This window comes from Momordica charantia (assembly GCF_013281855.1).
Source record: "Momordica charantia cultivar OHB3-1 chromosome 2 unlocalized genomic scaffold, Mcharantia_2.0 BLBB01000002.1, whole genome shotgun sequence".
In the NCBI taxonomy this organism is placed as follows: domain Eukaryota; kingdom Viridiplantae; phylum Streptophyta; class Magnoliopsida; order Cucurbitales; family Cucurbitaceae; genus Momordica; species Momordica charantia.
In genome coordinates, this window is record NW_028275160.1 from 9,470,278 (window position 1) to 9,489,323 (window position 19,046).

General features: G+C 32.7%; 2 protein-coding genes across 2 annotated transcripts; one reads left to right on the forward strand and one right to left on the reverse strand.

Moving 5' to 3' along the window:
* Nucleotides 1-12,454: 12,454 nt before the first annotated feature.
* LOC111017963 (mitochondrial outer membrane protein porin 2) lies at nt 12,455-14,743 on the forward strand. Its single transcript, XM_022293865.2, has 6 exons — nt 12,455-12,661; nt 12,782-12,849; nt 13,475-13,585; nt 13,699-13,785; nt 13,873-14,081; nt 14,191-14,743. The coding sequence occupies exons 1-6, from the start codon at nt 12,613-12,615 to the stop codon at nt 14,495-14,497; spliced, it is 831 nt and encodes a 276-aa protein (XP_022149557.1). The 5' UTR covers nt 12,455-12,612; the 3' UTR covers nt 14,498-14,743.
* Nucleotides 14,744-17,209: 2,466 nt separating this feature from the next.
* Nucleotides 17,210-17,929, reverse strand: LOC111017871 (large ribosomal subunit protein uL24z). Its single transcript, XM_022293751.2, has one exon. It carries the CDS (start codon nt 17,855-17,857, stop codon nt 17,417-17,419), a length of 441 nt encoding a protein of 146 aa, XP_022149443.1. The 5' UTR covers nt 17,858-17,929; the 3' UTR covers nt 17,210-17,416.
* Nucleotides 17,930-19,046: the final 1,117 nt, after the last annotated feature.

Sequence of the window (19,046 nt, forward strand, 5' to 3'; positions counted from 1 at the left end):
CTACAAAACAGACGTGGTTATCCAGATATTTCCAGACATCCTTATATATTTTTCGAAATAAAGGTGGCCATCTGAAGATACCGGACATCTAAAATTTTGGACATCTGAAATTCCAGGCATGTGAAGATGTCGGACATCTCTATTCTTAAAAACAAACCACCACTTAATGATTTGTTTGGTTGCTTTCAATTTTACTTTATCAACTATTTCTTATTTTCTCCTTTTAATAAAAAAAAATTTGGTAACTATTTCTTGTTTTTTATTTTTTAATGGGATAAAAGAATGTAATTTTAAATTCAAAAAGTACAAATTTTATATAAATTTTACTTTTTAAATTAAATATATGTTTAGTTTATTATTAACTATTAATATTTATCATACATTTTATAAGTAAAAAAATAATGATGAAACAATATTTTTACTTATATCTTGAAAAGAGTTGAAAACAACTAATAATAATAATAATAAACAAGAAACTTAACTTTATTCTTTCTAAAATCTTCGTACAATTTTGTGAACGTTTCTAAAAAGGGAGAAACAAGAAACATAAATAATTGTCAAATGTTTAGGTTTTTCAATACAACAAAAAACGAAAAACAAGTAACATAATCGTTACCAAAATGAGCCTCTAAGAAAATAGAATACATGAGATCATGAGTAAACACGTTCGAGCAATGACACACCTCATTAAGATCAAGTCATATCAAGTAGATCAACATAAAGACTAGTACACAATTTTATATTCAACAAGTTAATTCGATAAAGGAGATGTCGACGAATAGTCCACGTAACTACTCTACAATTTTATTTATTTAAATAAATGATATATAATTTAAAGTATCATCTAGATATCATTTACATCTTTATCTTATACCCAAAATGAGGAGAAATGTATTGCTTAAAAAAGAAAGAACCTAAAACCACATGTTAAACTTAAAAAAAGAATGACATAATCATAACTATCCTATAGAGAGAGGACAATATCCCTACATGACTCTATAAAGTGTCAACATGTTTAATTAGTCCAAAAGTTAAATGCCTCCAAAAGACTTCATTCAACAAATAATACGAGTTGTACCAACTTCTATTTTAACATATTATAGGACTCACTGGTTAAAAACTTCAGATCTTCTCAATTTTAACCATCTAAAAATCTTCAAGAAAAAAACATGAGAATGAGTAAAACGAGATTGTAACGATAGGTTAGGCCTTGTGTTTGGAACCTTGATTTGCTAGAATTTGTAGATCGTAACGATTTTGAAATCATTTGATCTCCCGTTTGGTTTGGAAAAAAAAAAAAGGAATTTGAAATTACTTTAAAGGCCAAAATTTTTTGGTCCCAAATGGGTTGAATTTATCAGGATGGTATCAAATTCCAAATTTACCTTGTTTTTTATGAGGAAAAATGGATCTTTCATTTTGTCCCTAATGTTTTTATATTTACATTTTTATTAGTTGAAGTCTTGTTTTGTAATTCTTTTTGCATGTTCCGTTTTATTATTGTGTTTTAGTACGACATTTTTCTATGTTATTATTTCATATCAAAATATTATATTATTATTACCATAAAATCATTCATGCAAAATTATAAGGACATAACAGTAAAAAATTATAAGGACATAACAGGTAAACCATACAATGATTTGAAATTCATTTTGTTTCAAACGTAATTAGAAATTAGAAATTATTTCAATTTTTTAAAATCATATAATGAAATCATTTCTGACTAATTTCAGACCTCAACCCAACATAAAACCTTATAAAATAGCATTATTAGAATTTTTCATGGGGAGAGAGAATTATGAATTTTTTTATTTAAAATGATTGTATTATACAAAATACATCATAGTTAAGAAGAGAATTGAATGAGATTTTTTCTCTCCCAATTATGCAACTCATACTTAGAGTGGGCTATACACTATGTTTGAAATTGAATAAGTATAAGACTAAATAATTAGGGAATTCTAGGGCCTATAATTTCTTGGATGAAACAACCAGTCAATACTGATAAACGGGTCACATCTTTGAACAAAAAGTCTATGAGTTCACAATCAAGATCGCACAATATGACAATTAAATATTTCAAATATAATTTTTTTTAAAATTACTATCTATGAATTAATTCCAACGACTTATGTTATATCTCTATTTCATATATTTATTACTTCATTCTACCGTCACATTATATTCCACAACCTATAAACAAAAGAAATATTGGAATTTTAACGATATGACACATGTAATTGTTTAATGTGCTTTTACTATTTTAATTAAGCCAAGGGACGTTGTCTAATTATACGTAAGTTTTGATATTGAAGAATAATTATAAATTTACGAAGGGTAAAATGTGTAGATAACATAATTAATCTCCGATTTGATGAAGGACCAAATTAGAAATAACAAAACCTTGTAATCGACCCGTCAGTTATAAAGGAATTTTGGTCCCCATATCAAATAGTCAATTCACGAGAAATTCTTTCACCCCTTAGAGAGAATGTTCTTCTTCTACATTTGCAAAAAAAGAGAAACTTGAGGAAATTAAAGCCAAATCGTGATCTATCTAGATTTGAAAGATCAAACCAGTACAACAATTAATTACTTTAACTAAAAAATATTTAATTTTATTTTTAATTTAAATCATAATAACATTTAGTTTATTTTATTAGTTTTCTCTCCCACCTATTAATAAGATTCATAACGTTTTTTTATTATCCCTATTAAAGTTCAACCTACAGTCTAAAGTCAAATTGTTCAAAAAACATTGCCTAAAAACACAATCTCTAGAAAACATTAATTAGTGTCCTAAAATATATTATATAGTTTATACTAGGAGCTGACTCAATAATTAAAAAAAAAACATATCTTATGCTCATTTGATCGAATAATTATGTATCACTTACACACTCAAAATCCAGTCACTCGATTAAACTAATGGATAATAAATTACCATATAATCATGAATACGAAAGCAAATTTATAATAAGTGTCATTTTCTAGTCATTAATGAACTTTTATAATTACAAATTTTCCCTTCAATGAAAAGGAAAGAAAAACCTCTCATTGATTTTGGCTCCATAATCAAATCGTATCCACCGACAATTTCTCTACCTATACCTCTCATTTTTAGGTTCAATTATCAAAATTTTCCCTTTAATTTGGATTTTGTTTCAATTTCATCCTTTTTAATTTTAGGAGACTTTAAGTAGTCATTATGATTTGAAGGTAATATTAATTTAGTTTCTATAATCTTAAAAGTTTAATTTTGATACTGATGATTTGATCGAATTTTACCGGAGAAAACTGTTTAGGTTTAGTTAAATTATTAAATCAAATAAAATTAAGCTTAAATTACAGGAGATGATATTGAAAATTTAAAAAATGTTTAATTACTATATATAGATAGATAGTTGGGAGTCAGAGCTTTTCTCCTCTATGTTTAAAGACACTTGCGCCTGCTTCAACTTTCCAAACGTTCATTTTGATTCTTGTACTTCCAAATCTTGTTCGTTTCACTGTAATTTTCAAAAGTGACCAATTTGGTTCTTCTCACAAAAGTTTAAAACAAGTTTTATATACAATGAAAACCCTTTAATATAAATTAATGGTTAGACTTCAAAAAGTTTAACAAGTAAAGTACCATGCAGGAATTATAGTTAAAATAAATTAGATGAAAATAAAATAATCAAAATAATCACTTTTAAAAAGTACAATAATTATCAAAATTACATAGACTATAATGTACAAAGTTGAAAATAATAAAATTATCCGAACCAAAATAGAACCAAAGTAAAAAATATAAAAATCAAAATAATATTTTAAAAAATATAGAGACCAAATTAGAAAACTATATAAGACTAAATTAATAATTTAACGTTTATTTTATTTTATAGTGTCGGTTTGGTTCTTTGTCCTAAAAATGAGTAGTTATCATTGGAAATTTGTTTCATTAAAAGATGAGAAATCTCAAAGTATGTTAGCGTAGCGTGCATGTTACTTTTTTCCAACCAATCACAGCCTCCCAGAAACTTTATTTTATTTTATTTGTCAAATAAATGATTTTATGACCTTTTTCTTTTTGTTTTTTTTTCCCTCATTAAAATGCTTTTTTAGGCTGAAAAAATGTATCTTTTCTTAAACAAGATTTGATTGATTGGACGAGAGGGGTTTTAGAGTTTTTAGTTTGCCAAAATTATGGCATTGGATGGGAGATTCCAATCTAATCAAGAACATATTTATAGGCCGATTTAGTTGAAAATTAAATTCTAATTTAACATTGAATTTATCCCTTAACATTTGAATTAAGAACGACCATATCCGTCTTTTATTCGTTCTTCTAAATATTAAATTCAATTTTATATTTAATTTCTAATTAAATTATAAATAAAAGTAATAAATTTTTTTAAAACTCATTATTTCAATTGAAAAATAGTATAATTTAAAAGGTTTTTAATAAAATATATTATCTTATATATTTGTTAACCCATAGATAATATTTTACTTAAAAATAATATACTATGAGATATTTAGAATCCCCGCCCCAACTTGATTCCTTAAATTGGGAAATGGGTAGGGATGAGGATAGGGAATACATTATTATCTCTACCAAGTTTTGTTTTGATCTCTAGTTTGAATAATATAAATTTTTACTTAGTAAAATGTTGGTAGTTATATGCTCATTTGCTTTAATCGACCTAGTTATATTCAACTCAAATACAAGAGTTTAGATATAAAATCGACCTCTACTTCCATTATAGCTAAGTTGAGATCACACCTCAACAAGTCACGTCAAACTCAAGAAACACCTCACACATGGTGCATTTGATCTCTTACTAATCTCTTAGCCAAGTTTAGCATGACAAGCACTCACCATAACACCTCTTGGCTTGGATGTTAGTGTTATATTCGGTCTCTATCCTAATACAATGGGGATCTTTTAGCCAAATGTGACTTCATCCTAATAAGACTGAATGAGGACAATTGAATATTCTCATTAATTAGTAAAAAAGATACAACTATCGACATAAATATAAGTGTCACTAGCAAATTGTGACAAGATATAATCGGAGGGAGAATAACTAAATAACTAGCTAATAAACCCGAAAGCAACTTTCTCCTGAACAAAGTGACAATCAAGTTCAATATGCCTCATACGTGAAAATTGGAATTGGAAGTGTTAAGAATCCCACATTGATAAAAGAAGGGACTTAACAATGGTTTATAATAGACATGTGCTACTCCTCTCATTGCCAATTGATTTTGAGATGGAACCCCATGTATATTAATATGATATCAGAGCCTACAAGCTCAAACGAGCATTCGGTCCAAAATGGGATCCGATCCAAGATTGGTGAACCCAAAAGAGGCACCATCTTGAGGGGGCATGTTAAGGAAGAACTTTAGCGTCGAATTACTTTCTAGCAAACATCACATCAATATTAGTTGGTCCTCTCAGACGTTCTTTTTGTTTTACAAGTCGTCATCAAATGACCGACAAAAAATTTATGACATCTAAACTTGACTTATAATGTTGGTTTTAGAAAAATAAAAAAAGACAATATTTTCTTTTACCACATTACATTTTTCATTTTATTTAGTTTCCATTTTAAATAATATTTTACGAGTTTTCTTTTCTAATATTTTAGAAGTATTTTGGAAATCTTGAAATAAATTTTAAAAATTAAGAAAAATGGTGTTTTTTTCTTTTTGTTTCTAAAAATACATAGATTTATTAATGAACAAATAATTTTTTCTTTAATTTCTACTGAAATTATTTATTTAATTTATCTTTTTCACCAACTAATTCCACCAACGTGATTTTTACTCAATTTAGGGTCCAGGCCCACGGTTTCTAGCCAATGGGTCGGCCCTTCACACTTCAGCCCATGTTTGTTTAAGAGTGTAGGTAGTAAGCAAGGTGACCAACTTTCTTTCTTTTTTTTTTTTAAAGGTTAAAATCATATTTTGGTCATAAACCTTCAATGTTAAATTTAGTTTCTAAATTTTTATATTTATTTTAGTTTTGAACTTTTAAAAAGTCATTATTTTGATTTTAATAAATTGATAATGTTGATTCGAGTATAACATATTAACGTAACCTTTGTTTGGTCGGCCTTCACAAACCACCTTCTGCCCGAACGTTTCTTCTAGGCAGTGTGCTCTTGCTCAGGTGCCTTGAGTGCTGCAGATAGTGTTCGTGATGCTGGCGATTCCTGTGTAGCCGTTGGAGGAGCTGAAGTTGTAAACTATGCCTCTCCTCTTTCCCCCCTAAACTAATTAGAAAAGAAAAAAGCTCCGCTTCCAGAATGGATCCATTTGAAAATCATGAGATGCTGACAAAATTCTCAAAGATTGGTGTTCTTTATTCCTATTCAACAACGAACGTACGAATAGTTCCTTGATTTTTACTAAGGGATTGTTGAACCCTTGTCTTGGAATAAATATAATAAAATGGATTGATATTGGTGCGATATGACTCATTATTAGAGATCAATTCTGAACTTGACGGATCGTTCCTTTTTCTGATATACGAAACATGATCGATTTAGCTAGTGTGAAGAAAAAGAAAGAAAAGCACCTCAGCCCAGGGATGTCCCCACACAGAGAGTTTGCTCCCCCAGGTATGTTTGCCATAGATCGGGGTGGAAGATGGAATCGGGGCGATTGGCTGTGGAGCCTGATGCAAGCCTTCCCCAGGCGGAATTCATATTTTAGTAGAACCCGAGAGAGTTTTGACTATTAAAAATTCACTGTTCTGGGGTGTTGGTTGAGATAGGTTGGGTAGGGCCCCAAAGGTAGTTGCCCCATCTCTTTTCCACCCTTTCCCGTGATATAGAGTCCCGCACAATTTCGAAGGTGAAGGCAAATTGATTGATTGTTTATTCAAAAAAAATGCTGAATTGTCAGCTAGCTCTTCCCGTTTCCCGGCTCACTCATTATGCAAGCAAGCAGCGGTTCAACGCTACACTGCTTTTGCATCAATTCCTTCCCTGTTTCGAGTCTCACTCCACCTATTCCTACCATCCAACGATAGAGAGCATATAGTTCTTTGTTCATCCCTAAACCATATGGTTTAGGAATGAATTAGCTCACGCGAAAAAATCGATCGCTTCATGCATGTTCCAGATTGTGGCTACGACTTTCTCTCCTGACACCTCAACCGCTAATGCAAGTATCCAGAGGGGAAGAACTTGCATCAGTATCTCAATTTCAATTCAAACATGGGTTTGATTCACACTCCATGTTCTGAGAAATATTTACCATCTGAAAAGAGGAAACAACGGCTGAAACATTTCTTTTGTCTCGATGCGGTTCTCCCCAAAAGAGTGAGCGCTCACTCTTATTATGGGGCCCACCCCGTTTTTTCTTATTAGAAAGATAGGTTGCGAACTCTCAAGAAGCAGGACGATAAAGATTCCATTTAACTTAAGTTGATGTTATTTGTCATTACATTTATTAATGATTTGATTTCTTTGTTTCCTTTTTATCTCATTTTTTCAATGAAAAACTTAAATAGGATATTTTTTAGATCATAATTTTAGCCGAGCACTATATTCAATAGGAACTTTGCTTGCATCAGTTTTTACCAGTCTAAGTGATATGCCTTTGTTTCAAGCAAGCCATGCATCATTAGAATATATTCCCTTGTTTTGTACTTTTTTTTTGTCAATTGAATTTAATCTATTAAATTTTTGTTCATATTGAAATGAATCAGAATTGATAAGGAGTTGGTCAATCATGCTCGAACATGTACTTGTTATAAGTGCCTATTTATTTTCTATTGGTATCTATGGATTGATCACGAGCCGAAATATGGTTAGAGCCCTTATGTGTCTTGGTGAAGACCAGCGGAGGGGGGCCGAAAACCCCAACGGGAAACCTTTCACCGTGCCACACGATTCTTTCCCGAAGCGCTCTCTCAGACGTTTCCACTTCTGCCCCCGCAAGCAAAGAGGTTTCATTCAATCCCATCTCCAGAAGGACACAGTGGGGAAGATAGTTTTGAGAAGGAGAAACGGCATGAGAAAGATGCGGTGTAGTTCGTCTCAGAATCAAGAAACTCCATGAAGACTCGCTTTCGTTACGGCACAGGTGGGTTCCCTTAACCAAGCCACTGCCTATGAGTCGCCGGCTCATTCTTCAACAGGCACAGAAATGAATGATGGGCTCTTTCTTTCACTGCTAACCCCAAGAAGTTTCAACATGTTGATACTTTAAGTTTCGTCCAGCCCCGAGCTTGTGGTCCTCCTTTTAGTGTGGGTTCAATTAGAAATACTGTATCGGGTCTGACTTTTTTTTTCGATGACTCCCTGTGCAAACAATAAGTCAGAGTCCTATATGTTTCTCGGGAGCACATACACAAATGGAATTTGTACGATACAAAAGAAATTTAACATACTATTTTTACTTTTTTTTTTTAAGATTTCAAGTCGATTTTTGGCTCCGTAACTTCGGGATCAACCTCAATGAATTACAAATTGGAATTTGAAACAATCCGGATCATTCAAATTTCACACTGAACTTTTGATATATACGTCCCATTACTAATTCAAGGAAAGAGGATATTAATAAGATCAAACAAGGGTCCATCTCTCTTAGCGCCTTTTGAAGGCCCTTTCTATTCTCTTTTTAGTATGGTTCCACTATAAGAACACTAAATGCCCAGCTTCGCAGAGCAGCTCTCAGAAAGAGCTTAACTGATTGCTCGGCTTTCTATTTATTTTTTCATAAAATCAATATTAAAATGTCAACTTTAGGCTTTGTGAATTAAGGAGGACTCATATGATTCTCCTTCCCCGACTTCGGTTCTGTCTCCTGGTTTTCCGCGGGACCACCTACCACTAGTTTTCGACCGGAGTGGTTTATTGCACAAAAACGTTGGGACGCAGGCCCCCGAACAGGGAAGCCCAACGAATTTCAGATGCAAAGCCTCACACCTCATTAAGATCATATTGGCATACTCTAAAAAAAAAACCTTAGCTTCAAGATCTCAGTTTGCACCAACCAGGATTTCAGCTCTCATCAGGAGTCGATTGCATTCATAAAAAGTATCTAATGAATTATGAGTTCAATACATCCTTTTTAGCAGAAAGACGGACATTCTCCCCTTCTTTTTACTAAACCGTGGGGAGCCCCGAGTAGTACCGGGCCGCATGCTGGCTGATGACCTGATCCAAAAACTGGTTCAAGTTGCGGAAATCGAAATCCGAGCGAAATAATCCCCGGCGGAAGATTTCGGCTTGGACCAGTTTTTCAAGGACCCCCCGGAAACCCTGTCAAATAGAGATTTTTTCTTTCGACCATCGTTCGATTGTTAATACGATATATAAGGACCACTGCTACAAATAGTACTACACCCGTGAAATATCGATTGCTTGTTGAACCCTGTGTGATAAGGGTTTTGTGAAATCTTCTAAGATGTTAATGGGTAAAAGGATTGGAGTTGTTTGAATGTATTTACCAAAATAACCCAATCCTTTTTTGCTAAGACCCGCATAGAAATATGCTACTGATGGGGGGAACGAGCCCGATAGGGTCCCCCCACTGACTGAATCTTTAATAGTCAAAAGGCCTAGAAAGGACGGATCGGACACCGCAAATCGTTATTGGAGTCACCATTTCCGTAGAGGTCTTTTGACTTTCGTTTGGGCCATGGTGGCCAGTGCTCCTAAGATCATGGTAAATAGAAGATTCAAGAGGCTCCTAATGATCAATATAAATACGAATGAGCCGACTTGATATTTGGGCATTATAACTACAAAGAAGACTTTTTAGATTTTGATCTTTAGTTTAGACTCTGAGTTGTTTTTGGGTGGAAATTTTCTTCGCTACTAGGGGCAACGAAGTTCTTGGTAATTAACAAGGGGGAAGGTGCACGTTTGTGAGAACTTAGTTGGGATGCAATGTATACATACCACATAGGTGGTAGGTTAGGTAGAAAAAAAATATAGTAATTGAAATGACCTAATTATCCAAGTTATTTAATGACTGATAATGATGAATGTAAAATTTACTTTTCTATTGTATAAATAAAAATTAATTTGAGTTGTAAAAATGCTAAAAATATGCAAAGCTAAATAAGTAGATAAACACACGATATTTTTAACGTGGTTCGGTTAACCTATTCCACGAGGCCACGCCCAAAGATTTAAACTAGATTATAAAAAGATTAGTACACAATACAATATTGTCTTATGCATAAATTTAAAAGAACTTCCTTCTTGAATTTTATGCTGCAATCCCTTGCTGTAATCCTTTTGACGATCTACGTTCACAAGCTTCCCTTGTGTTAGATTCAGTGTGCTCAACAACCGTTTATAAAGTTCACCGTCTTCAATCGAAGTCCGTTCTCAATAACCAAAAGAGAACAAATAATCCGTTTTGATTTTCACCAAAAAAGATCAAGCAGTAAGTAAGACAAAATTGAATCGATCAACACGTGAGAAGAATAGTGTTGGTCGATCGATCGAATTGTCTGAACAACATTTCAATATTCAAAGAGTTAAAAAATCACGTAAATATGGAAAAGATTACATTAATCAATTAAAATTAAATGTAGCCAAATCAAAACCATGATCCCTCAAATTTCTCAATCAAATATATGTCAAATTTCAAATAAAGCCGTTGGACAAATTTACCAAAAAGAAATAATTAATGCTTAAGAAAATTATGAAAGAATCCAAAAATAATGACAACAAATAAAACCTTTTCAATCTCCCCTCTATCGTTGTTTTTGGCAAAAACACGTAGCTAAAAAAATCTACAAAATCACCCCATAAAAGTAACATCAAATCAATAAAAACAACTCCGCGAGTGTGATAAAAAAAAAGCTCCCCTTGATTTTGATAAAAACAAGGCCAAAATGGAAAAAGAAAATTAATCACAAAAAAACCATATAACAGGAGTCTTACCAAGAATTGTAATTAAAGACTATAACAAAAAGTAAAAACACAATTAACTAGAAAACTAAAAATTAACACAACACACGCCAACTCCTTTTCTTGAAAAATCGAATCTATTAAAATACAGAGCCTTAGTAAACATATCAGCTAGTTGTTTTTCTGATGAAACATAATCTAAATGAATCAACTTATCATCGACTATATCTTTTATGAAATGATGTCGAATATCAATATATTTAGTACGAAAATGATGAACTGGATTTTTTGAAACATTGATAGTAGTAGTATTGTCATAATAAATAATTAAAGTTTTTGTTTGAGTACTATAATCTTCTAACATTTATTTCATCTATAGAAGTTCAGTATAACAATTTCCTACGCCTATGTACTCAGTTTCAGCAATAGATAGATAAATAGAATTTTGTTTTTTACTACGCCATGACACCAAATTATTTCCCAAATAAAAACAACCTCTCACTAGTACTTTTCCGATCATCTATATTTCCAGTCCAATCAACATCACTAAACCCACATAATCCAAAAGTGAAATCTCTTGAATACCAAAGCCCATAGTTAATGGTCCCATTTACCTACTTTATAATTCTTTTACAGCATTCAAATGAAATTCTTTAGGATTGACTTGATACCTAGCATAGACTCCAATACTATAACATAGATCAAGACGATTTAGCTGTAAGATAAAGTAAGCTTCCTATCATACTTCTATAGAGAGTGAGATCAACATCTACACCATTTTCATCTTTGGTAAGTTTAGTGGTGTACCCATGGGAGTTTTCACATGTTTTCCTAATTCTAACCCAAAATGTTTAACAAGATTTTTAGCAAACTTACTCTGAGTAATAAGCATTCCATTTTTTTATTTGTTTGACCTGGAGACCCAAAAATAATTAAGCTCTCCTACCATGCTCATTTCAATTTTTTTTTTCATATCGTTAACAAACTCTTGAACCCGACTTTCAGAATTATAACCAAACACTACGTCATCAACATAAATTTGATTCCTGAGGTTGATAAAAGAACATCGAAAAACAACTCTATCATTCTGCTAGTTCATACCTAGATCGGTGTCATACACTATAAAATATTAATCAATCCATTAAGTGTTACGTTGTCACATGCCGCGTACAATCCTAAGTCAGACTTCAAGCCAGTCCTTCATTCTGGTCAAGTGGCTTGCCTTATGCAAGAGCCTCAGGCCTAGAGCTTCCCAAGACCCATCCTAGTCAACCACTCCAATTCAATGTAGCTGGTTGTGGCTCTTTTATGATTGACGTATCCTAATTGAAGTACTATAATGTCGTTGTTATAAATGAATCTAACATTTTCTCATCCATAACACTAATAACTATTAATTTTCTCCCAAATACTAACAAAATATTTTTAAAAAATTGAAAATATAAACCATAAAATTAGTAGAAGTTGGATAGTACATTGTAATAATTCTTTTGAGAGGCTATTTAATTTCCAATATTATTTTGGCAACCAATCCTAATTCTAAATTTCCTAAAACCCAAGTGTAGAAAACGGACCATCACAACGCCAAAAAATCGCCAAAACTCGTGGTGATCGGCCCATTCTCTAAATCTTTTTTCTTCCAAAGAAAAATACTCTTCACATTCTTTCCTTCCCATTTCCTCGGCTCTGCCAATTCTCCTCCGGATCTTCCTTCTCTCTGCAAATTCCGACCGCCACCATGAGCAAAGGACCTGGACTTTTCTCCGACATCGGCAAAAAAGCCAAAGGTAATCGTCTAATCTACAGTCTTCTTTGTTTTCTCTCCGATTCTGCTCTTGAATCCCCCTCGATTTGCAATCTCTGCCGCCTCAGCCATCGGAATATTAATCGTTGCTGTTTTTCCTTAGATCTTCTCACCAGGGACTACATCTCCGATCAGAAATTCTCTGTCTCCACTTATAGCCATGCTGGAGTGGTAAGAATGCCACAGTTAGCGTTTTTTGATTTGTTCTGCTGTTTTCGGTTCTCTGGGGCATGCTGCGAAAGGTCTAGGTCGTCAGTTATTAGGATTTGGATTCGCTTTTATGTATCCGTATTCTGTTGTGTAATGATGTGGTAGTTTGGGATGATTATGCAATTGTACTGTTTGACTTATTTTCGGAATTGGATGAATGCTCCAATGTTTTCGAACTTCTAGGGCAGATGTTTCTGTTAGGATCTACGATTGAATGGCCGTCTATAAGGCTCCTTGTTGATTAGTAAGTCGATTGGATTTGAACTAGGCATTGTACAGCCCACTTTTTTTTAATTTCTACCGTCACTTGGTGCTTCTTTCTGCTGTTATAGGTTTTTCATTGCTATTGAATTTGGCTATCTAAATTCAACTGTTACTGTCCTGTGTTTTTCCTTCTAACTTCAAGTTTTCTATGAATTTTTGCTGCTTTGAATTATATGTTAATGTCTTTTAAGCTGAAATCATGGTTTTTGAGTTCATTTCTCTGCTAGATTCCTTCTCCAATTGCTAGTGCATACTAGGTAGTTAAATTAAGGAGCAACTTCATGCCAAACTATATTCATATGTATTGTTCTTCCTCTTGTAGGTCCTCACCTCAACAGCAGTGAAGAAAGGGGGGCTTTCAACTGGGGATATTGCTGCGCTGTACAAGTACAAGAATGTTACATTTGATGTCAAAGTTGATACAGAATCAAATGTGGGTTGTTTTGCTTTCTCAGCCATATTTATTTTGCATTTGTTTTCTCTGGACTTGGTTCATGTTACACATCCTTTGTGTTTTCATCTTACACATTCTTTTGTTTTTGCCAGATATCTACTATCATCACTTTAAATGAGATTCTCCCATCCACAAAGACTATTGCTTCAGTTAAATTGCCTGATCATAACTCTGGCAAGGTAGAATGCAGCATTCTTTCTGTTAGAGTGTAGGTGATCTCTTTTACACTTAAAATGGCCAATATCCGATTATTTTCCTTCTTGCAGCTGGAGGTTCAATATTTCCATGACCACGCAACCTTCACGACTGCAGTTGCCTTGAACCAAAACCCCTTCATTGATGTTTCAGCCACCATTGGTACTCCAAGCATTGCCTTTGGAGCAGAAGCAGGTTATGACACCACTTCTGGTAAATTTACTAAGTATGCTGCTGGCATTAGCGTGTCAAAACCCGATTCATCTGCATCGGTTTTCTTGTAAGATATCATTCCATTGGCTAAAGATCAGTTTTGTCAAATTCTGCAACTTCATTATTGTCTTGGATCTGTTGCACATTCTAATCCATAGCTTCTCTCCCCATTAAAGAGGTGACAAGGGAGACTCTATAAAAGCTTCCTACGTGCACCATTTGGATCAGCTCAAGAAGAGTGCTGCAGTGGGAGAGATTATTCGGAGATTCTCGACGAACGAGAATACTTTCACGGTAGGAGGGTCGTATGCTGTTGATCATCTGACAGTGGTGAAGGCAAAGCTGAACAACAATGGGAAGCTTGGTGCACTCCTCCAGCATGAAATTGTTCCAAAATCTTTGTTGACCATCTCTGGTGAGATTGACACCAAGGCATTGGACAGAATTCCCAAATTCGGTTTGGCTGTTGCCCTCAAGCCCTAGTTTTTTGCAAAGGTTTTTTTGTGAAGAGGACTCAAATTCTTGCGTTGCTCGTGAAAAAGAAAGAGCACCCAATAAGTAGTTCCACAGATCCATTTGTTTAGGTTTTTCCAATGCTGTGGATTGTTTGTTACTATTTTTCCCTCCCTTTATTTTGTTGGTTTTCCTTTTTAGGCTTTTGGAGGCATTTGGTCATCTTGACAACCTAATATCTTCTTAAATTGGAGAGAGTTCATGATTCTTGATTGAGTCAAAATGTTCTAATTTCGTTGCTTTTCTTTTTCTTTTATTATTTTTTGGCTTATTTACATTAGGATCTTGTGAATTTTGTTTTTAAAATAATATATATGACTTTTTTAGATAAGATCTCGTTGATCTTTATTTACAAATATAAAGAGAGCCAAATAAGAATAAATCTAAGTTGGAATTATTAGTCTAAAAAAATCGAGAGAATACGAAAAATATCAATAAAATATCACTAATATAAATATTAATCATTCTTAACTTAGTTATAAAGAGTATTTTGATTTATTAGTTAATTTAAATATATTTTTTTAAAAGCTACTCATTGGTATTGTTATTTTATCGATATTTCTATGAAATTGAGACCTCGATATTTAAAACTTTAGCTAAAATAGTTTTAAAACTTTAGTTAAAATAGTTTGTATGGGGAGTATGTCCACCTCAGAAAGTAGCGATATTGCTAAATTCTTCTTCAAGTCCTTGTGGCCATTGCATCTTTATCCTTATTCTTCATTTTCCACATCCAACATGTGAACGTAATAATAATAATAATAATAATAATAATAATAATAATAATAATAATAATAATAATAATGAGGAAATAATGAAATAGGTCATCAATAGGATCGCCTATCCAAACTCATCTTTGCATTTTTTTTTTCACTTTGTAAATGTTAATCTTTGTTGATATTATTTGATACTGTTTGAGTTTGGGTCGGACCGACCCAATCTCGGACTTGACTTATTGGATCAAATTTTGAATTGGGCTTGGCCCATTAAATTAAAAAAAATTTATAAACCTCTCTTTTGATTAAATTTTACTTTGAAGCTTTAGTTACTTTTTACTGAAAAAATTATTGATATTATATGTTTTCTTTTATTTGTTTAATTTCAATAAACACTATTATTAAGTTATATTTTTCAAAAATAAATTAAAGAGTTCATTTATATATATATAATTGATTCATTAAAACTATGGTGGAGGTTTTCTTCCATCATTTGCTATATCATTAAAATTATGGTTGGGGGGTTGGCATTAGAACATTAGTGATGCCCCTACCAAGTATGTTGGTTGGAAGTATCAATACTCTAATGGAAGAAAATTTTCACAAGAATGTATACTACTCCCATTCATCATCAACCATCTCGATGTCAACCATATATTACCTATGAAGGACATATTACCATATATTACCTATGAAGGACATATTTCATCGCATTGCAAGTATGTGAACAATAACAAATAAACACATGTTATTAGGATTCACCATCGGTTTCCACATATAACACCAAACTAAAAGAAGCGGGAGAAAAATATACGACATGTGTACCTAAAATCATATGGTCTAAGGATGCTTGAAAATGCATTCATAAAGCTTGGTGCAAATCTAACCATATAGAAAGACCAAATGCAAATTGTCGAGGATAAAGTATAGCGACTAAATACATAATAGCTATTCTATGATTTCTAATTGATTGATCAAAATTAACTTCTTGGGCTGAAATATTTGAAAATGCCCATAAATACATCAATTAAGCCTATGGTTGTGTAACATGGTATATGGTATACAAAATATGAAAAAATAAGTTTCATATGGACCGAAATACATTTACGTTGTTGTAGAAATAGTTCAGTGGTAATTGACATATATTTCTAGCCAAAAGATTGTGAATTCGATCCCCCACCACTACATGTACTAAAAAAAAAGAAAAACAAACCTATAATATGGGATAAACAAACAATAATTCAAACATAGATTCAACTCCTTGACTCCAAATTACAAGAATTCAGGGATTCTTCTAGTCACTAAGAAATCGGTTAACATTCTGTAAATTAGCAATGATGGGTCCATAGCCTTAAAATGGAACTGGTTTCTACTTTACCAAAACAAATAATAGTATTTCATTTTGGATCAAAATTCATTTGCAAAACAGAGAGACTTCTAAAACATAATTTTCATACAATAGAAAAAAAACCAATAACTATTAATTTGGTACTCTTCTATGGTTTCAGAAACATAATATGAAAAAAGAACAATAACAAGACTATCTTTGAAGAATGGCCTTCAGTCAAGGTAAAATAACAAAAACTTCACTCAACTTTCAAGGCAAAATATTGGTATAAATTCAAAGTGCAACCCCCTCTAGGCCCTAGAATCTAATTCATATGTTGTAATGTAATGAGCTAAAATAAATCCAAACCTCTAATAAACATACAAAAATTTACTACTGATAGGGAAATCTTCAAAGGGGAATAAAAGGCACTATACGGTGAAAGGGCTTCAATGCATCAAGGGTTCAAATCTTGATAAAAGCAACAAAGCAGAGTTCTTGAAATTTGAAACCCAAATGGTTAAACAGTTCAAAGTCACAATTGCTTAATGTTCTTCAACAATCATCACTGCCGTCCGGAAGTCAAATAATCTCAATATCAGATAACAATTTTCAATTCAGAGAATAAGAACAGAGGTATTAACAAAAGGAATCTTATGATATTGCATTGAAAAACAACCAAAAATCCAGGTACCGAGAGCAACTGAAGAACTCAAAGCATTAAAACAATAAAACATTGTCATCGTCTATTCGGAGGAATAGAAAACAAAAAAGCATTAAGTTATCAAAACAGAGAAAGGGATAGAACTAAGGAGATAACTTGCAAAAATTTTCACCAGATCAAAATTAGTCGACGCTTTGCATGATATCCTCCGCGGTGAATTTAGTGCCCTTATCCTTATCGGCAGAAGCGCGACCCTTGGCCTTACGATCGAGCAGCGACTTGCGGTCCTTGTCGAGCTTGAGCTTCGTGATCATAACCTTGGAGGGATTGATTCCGACGTTGACGGTGGAGCCGTTCACCTTCTCCCTGGTGATCCGCTCGATGTGGATGACCCACTTCCGACGGTAGACCTGCACGACCTTGCCTTCACGGCCTTTGTAGGTCCCTCTCAAGACCTGAACCTCGTCGTCCTTGCGAACCGGCATCGAGCGGACATTGTACTTGGAGCGCAGGTCGCCGGAGAGGGGGGCGCTCATCAGAATCCGGCGGACGCTCGACGGCGCCGTGAAGTGGGCCTTGCGGTTCTTGCGGCGGGAGCTGGAGACTCTAGGGTTGTACTTCATTGCGATTCGATTAGGGTTTTGCCGCTCTCTCTCTGAATCTGTGGAACAATGCTGAAAGGCCCGGAAAAAAGAAACCCTAATCCCTTTTATTTGGAGGAATTGGAAAATTGGACTCGACACATATTTACCAAAATACCCTCAATCTATAATTTCCAATTTTCTCCCTCATTTCATTTGAGGTTATTTTATTTTGGTCAACGTTTTAAATGTGGAAACGTCGAGATCTCAATTTCATGGAAATATAGATAAAATGTCGACGTTGATGGATATTTCTGTAAAAGTTAAAAAAAAACTTAAAAAATCGTAAAAAATATTTAAATTAACAAATAAATATTTTCCTATTTTTAAATTATTTAAAAATAATTAATATTAATGTTATGTATATATTAGTGATATTTTGTTGACATTTTTTTTTATATTTTATCGATTTTCTTGTACTATGATGGAAATGTCGATTTATGGAAACATGGATATGTCGATGGAAATATCAACGAATATTTAGAACCATGATTTTGGTTTGCAAAAGTTTCGAAATGTTTATTTGAGTAATTAGAGTTGGAGATGAGGATATATATATATATATATATATATATATTCTTTTTCGAATTAGTTTTTGAAGTAGGGATAGGAATGTATTTTCCCTGCTGCCTATGTTCCAATCATAAATTTTTTAATCATTTTTGTTATGTTTATAAAATGCTAAGATTTATTAAATACCTTTATAATTATAAATGCTAAGATTTGTTAATCGCTACAAATTATAATTATTATAGCAAATTAGTTCTCTCAATTTTATTGTAAAAGTCTGTATTTTATATGTTATTTAACATTTAGGTAAAAAATAAATAAATAACGATAATAATAACATAAGCAATGTATATCACAGAGTGATAAGAAAATCTAATGACTTAAAAAAAATGATCAACCTAATCTAATCTATAGTTTTAAAAAAAAATTTGATGAATGAAAAAAAAAGTTGATAATCCCAATTCAAACTATATAGATTAGATTTAATTTCAAATTTGTCTACATCCTTGTGGGTTTGATTGATTTATGAATTCTCTTAAAATTAACTTGAATTGAGTGGAACCATCTTCCAACTTATTGTTAACTAAAAACATCCATTGCTTATTAAAAAATTACACATATATTTTAAATTTCATTGAATCTAATAATTATTTTTATATTT